This window comes from Phaethon lepturus, unplaced genomic scaffold (genome assembly GCF_000687285.1).
Source record: "Phaethon lepturus isolate BGI_N335 unplaced genomic scaffold, ASM68728v1 scaffold10173, whole genome shotgun sequence".
NCBI classification, from domain to species: Eukaryota; Metazoa; Chordata; class Aves; order Phaethontiformes; family Phaethontidae; genus Phaethon; species Phaethon lepturus.
Window position 1 is genome coordinate 3,843 of NW_010529720.1, and position 4,274 is coordinate 8,116.

At 42.7% G+C, this 4,274-nt stretch overlaps 1 protein-coding gene across 1 annotated transcript in view; it reads right to left on the reverse strand.

Moving 5' to 3' along the window:
- Window positions 1–4,274, reverse strand: part of LOC104618443 (paired box protein Pax-7-like) — a gene marked incomplete at both ends in the record, with an annotated part of 14,647 nt that overhangs the window by 907 nt on the left and 9,466 nt on the right. Inside the window, one exon of the mRNA XM_010284032.1 lies at window positions 1–80. This exon is cut by the window's left edge and continues 98 nt beyond it. Coding sequence (XP_010282334.1) covers window positions 1–80 — 80 coding nt within the window. The remainder of the gene's footprint in view (window positions 81–4,274) is intronic.

Consider the following 4,274-nt stretch of genomic DNA (forward strand, 5'->3'; position numbering starts at 1 on the left):
GGCAGCAAGTGATTGAAAGCCGCAAGTTGGTTCGCTCCTGCCTGTTTGCGCCACCTCGCTCTTCGGTTGCTGAACCACACCTGATGGGGAAAGACCATGTGTGACTCACTCTGAGCTGCTGTCCCATCTTACCGGGGTTGCTGATGGAAACACATCCTCAATTACAGCACTGGCCAAAAATAGGTTCAAGTGGCTGCCTGACAAAGACCTCCTGAGTATTCGTCTCTGTTCCTCAGTTTCCTTTCTCTCAAATGACACTTCTACTACCACCCTGTCTCCTGGGTGAAGATACATGCATTTAAAAATGTTGAAGATACTCCTAATATTGTGGGAAGGTGCTATCAGCAGTAGGGTGAGATGAAGAGGAATAATTTAGCTTGTGTATTCCAAGAGAGTCCATACCAAATAGATGCATTGCTACCACCTGGCCATTCTGCCTTGTTATCTGACAACTATGTGAATTATGCTGAAGGATTAAGTACCATAATAGCAACACGGCTGCACTGTTAGGAGGGATAAATAGACAGATTAGCATCATGGTTTCTGTGTTAGACAAGCTAAATAGATAGAACCAGACCGGAGGGAATACAGGGTTTTCTTAGCTTCTCTGTACTGCAGCAAATCACTGTTGTCTGTATGCTAAGACATGCTCTCCTTGCAAGAGGCACTGCAGTGTGCACTAGAATTGTACTGCAGCCAATTTAAATCTCTGTGCATTAAAATAATCCCAGTATTAATGCATGTGCAAAGCTGGGCTCGTGTTTCCTACGGTGCTAGTTTACCTGTAAGACTCAAGGGGAGATTTTTTCTAAACGCATTTGTCTGCCCTGATGTGTTTTATCATGGGCAATCTCCCTTCTGCATAGTGGAAAGGGCTTCTCAAGCTGTCTCTTGGGCTTGGTTTATTTCATTTAATCAGAGAGGCTCTCAGGCCCGATCCCTGTTTGGGGTTCAGAAGTATGCGGATAAGCTTTCAAGCCAGATGAGAATGCAGCTGCTGGACTTTGTGAGGCCTAAAGGGCTAGAAAACATGATTAAATTTCACAGCAACAAGAAAAAATGGAGGAAAATCAAGAGTGTAAAGCATTCGGGGGGGGGGGGAAATCCTTCATCAGGCTTCCAAGTTGCTCAATGTCAGATCAGAAGCTGGGGTTACAAGGGTTTGAGGCACTGCAGTCCAAACTGTCCCCATATCTTGTGAATCAAAACAAAATTCTCTGCCCCAAGTATAGTAGAACCTTAGTCTGGTGCGCTTTACACTTCAGACATGATCCAAATGTCAAAGTGGGAGTTTTCCTCTGGCCTTCAAATTGAGTCCCCCTGTAAACAGTCACTTGTTAGCTTGCCTTTCTCTTACTGGCACCTGTGGGTATGTATAATTCACTCGGAACGACAAGGCAATGTGTTTTCACTGAGAGCTGCTTATTTAATGGAGTGCCGGCTCTCAGTCCACATCTACCGCAGTGGTGCTTGCTGCAAAAACAAGCATATGCTGAGCTTCACACACAAATTTCTGTGAGGTTCTCTGGATCACAGTCTATTATTGCTCTTTCTGTGTGTCACTCATCTACTAGCATGCTGTGGAAACAGTCTGATTAGAATCTGCTAATAATAGTTGTGTGTGACCTGCTCATGATGGCTAGGAAGGACCTAGTCCCCGGCAGTCCTTCACTTCATGCTGTTATTTACATCCATGTGCAGTGAAAACAAAAAAAAGCCTCATTTTCTTTGGAAGAGTTGGTCTAAATTAAGCTCCCTGAAATGTATACAGTGCTAATGTCAGGTCCTTGGCACCAAATGCGTCTTTTTACAGACCCGTTCCTACTGCACTGCACTACTGGCTGAAGCAGTATAACCTCTTAGCACCTTCCAAAAGCATGACAGAAATAGGTCAGCTCACATCCGATCTGCATTGATCAACAAAGTCCATGCAGGTCAGAATCTCTGTGTCCATTTTTGGCACCAAAAGTCGCTAGCAAAATCTAGGACAGAGTTAAGGAGAGAGAAATGAATGAACATTAAGGTCTGTAGCATTTTACAGCTCTCTTACACAAGTCCAATCCATGGCACAATTTCTAGGAGCAGTGAGCACCACAGATGAATAAACAAACTTTTGTTTGCCCTAGTCATGCAAAGAGAATGGTCCTGTCCTTTTCTCATGGATGTATGTGTAATTCATGCTTTGAATGAGGGATACAGAACTTGGCTCCTCCTCTTATATCATTTGCTTCCACCTTCACATTTAAGGCCATAAAAACTGTCTGTTAGATGAGCATAAGGAGATAAGTACACCTCCTCTCTTCAGAGAAAAGGCCTAGTCCCAGGCTGGAAGAGCTTCCACTCAAAAAAAAAAAAAAAGTTCTCAATGCTGACAATAACATATAAAATTCAAATACCTGAAGAGAAAACATAACCAAACAGCTATGAATCCAGAAATCGAGAGGGAAAAAAACTGAACTCCAAGAAAGTAAAAGCCACTCCAGTGATTTCTGACACTTTCCCCGACATTGCAAAGAGTGGGAAAGTTCCTTTTTTATAACCAAGAGCCAGATGCTGGCAAATCCACTTGGGATTAGAAATTCAGAAGAAACATGTGGACTGAGATGGTCTAGTATGGGACACATTTTCCAACAACATCCCCATGAGTACTTGGATCCCCTGTGGTGGTTTGTCAGTTGGCTAACATACGATCAAAACACAACTTTGAAAAGATTTGTCTTGTCTTATATTATATCATGTGAGGTTATTCTTGTCCGTGCACCAACACACATATTTGCATCCATTGCTTAGAATTAAAATTCACACACGTGTGTATGACTCCTCCCGTCTTCCTTTTCTGGTTAAAGGTGTGTAGTTCCTTTATTTCTTAAGGGAGATAAAAGAATACCCTGGATCCTGCTACAACCAGGTAGAGTCAACCAAAAAGGCCTGTGCACAGGCCATTCTTGAGGTGTCTTGCATACTTCAGTCTACAATGCACATGGACTTGTGAAGAAAGGAAAGCTAGCTTTCAAGACAGTGGACTATCACCAGAGAAAGAAAGTCAGTTCTTAATTACGCTACAGGCTCCTTCTGTGGCTTTGGGAAAGCTATTGCTTTCCTGATTTGAAGTCAGTGGAAACACTGCTGCATTCAACAAATTTTGGTCCCTATACAACCCATGCATCAGATCACCACCTCTAAATTCAGAATAAAAATCACATTTTCTTACATTTTTGTTTATTTTAACAATCAGCCATCTGAGATAGAGGCTCTCTTTAACTGCCGGTAGGCACCATACCCAGCACAGCAGGATCTCTGTCTTGGCTGGAGCATCATAGACCATACAAAACAAAAAATAAATTATAATAATAGCAAATACACATGCACCAAATGAGATTCACAACTACATGCTTAAACGTAGTGCTTCCTAACAGAGCCTGGCAGGAGAATCCAGCCACAAATACACTGAAACCTTCCACAAAGAAATTGATAGGATTTATCTTCCCAGGCAGAGGAAGGGACATTTCATGGCCCAAACAGGTTGATTCTGCCCCTTATTTATAACCCACAGAAAAAAAGATGATACATTCCAGCTAATGACGTTAGCAATTCTTTCCCTTCCCCAGCCTTAAAGGTGGCTCAGGCCTTTCTGCTTATAAATCATTTTACTGGTAGTTAAAATATAGAGGCTAGAGCATCTAACTGTAATGCGAGGCACACTTCAAAGGGAACCTGCTTTCATTTCACAACAGTTAAGGTTTTATCAGCCACTAAAGATTCCCCCTGCCAGAGGATTCTGTTACACCATGTTGAGCCTGGGGTGAAGGCTACGGCTGCTAAAACCAGACTGGTGGGAAGAAGATGAAGAAGAGGAGGAAGTTTTGAAGCTGCTGGTCTGCCTATGGAGACACTGTTCTAGAGGCTGCTAGGGCTGGATCACAGGAGTTTTATACTGGGAGAAATGTAGCCAGCACTTGGAAAAATGGCTGTGTGAAGAACCCAACAGCAGAAAAACCAACACATCAGAAACCTGCTTTTTCTTAAAAAGACAAGTTCTTCGTGATCATTCGTCTATGCACATCAAAGAGATCCTGTGTTGTGTAAACATGCTGCTTTCCAAGGGTATGGAAGTATAATATAGGCCACTGAAGACAATAGTTTGTACCTGCTAAAGACATTTGGGGCTTTTGTCCCTGTGAATTATCTTCTAAAGCATGTATTATGTAGACAGGAGATGCATTATAGAAACTGCTCAGCTCAACTGAGGGGAAGCAGGTAGATACAGGACTTGC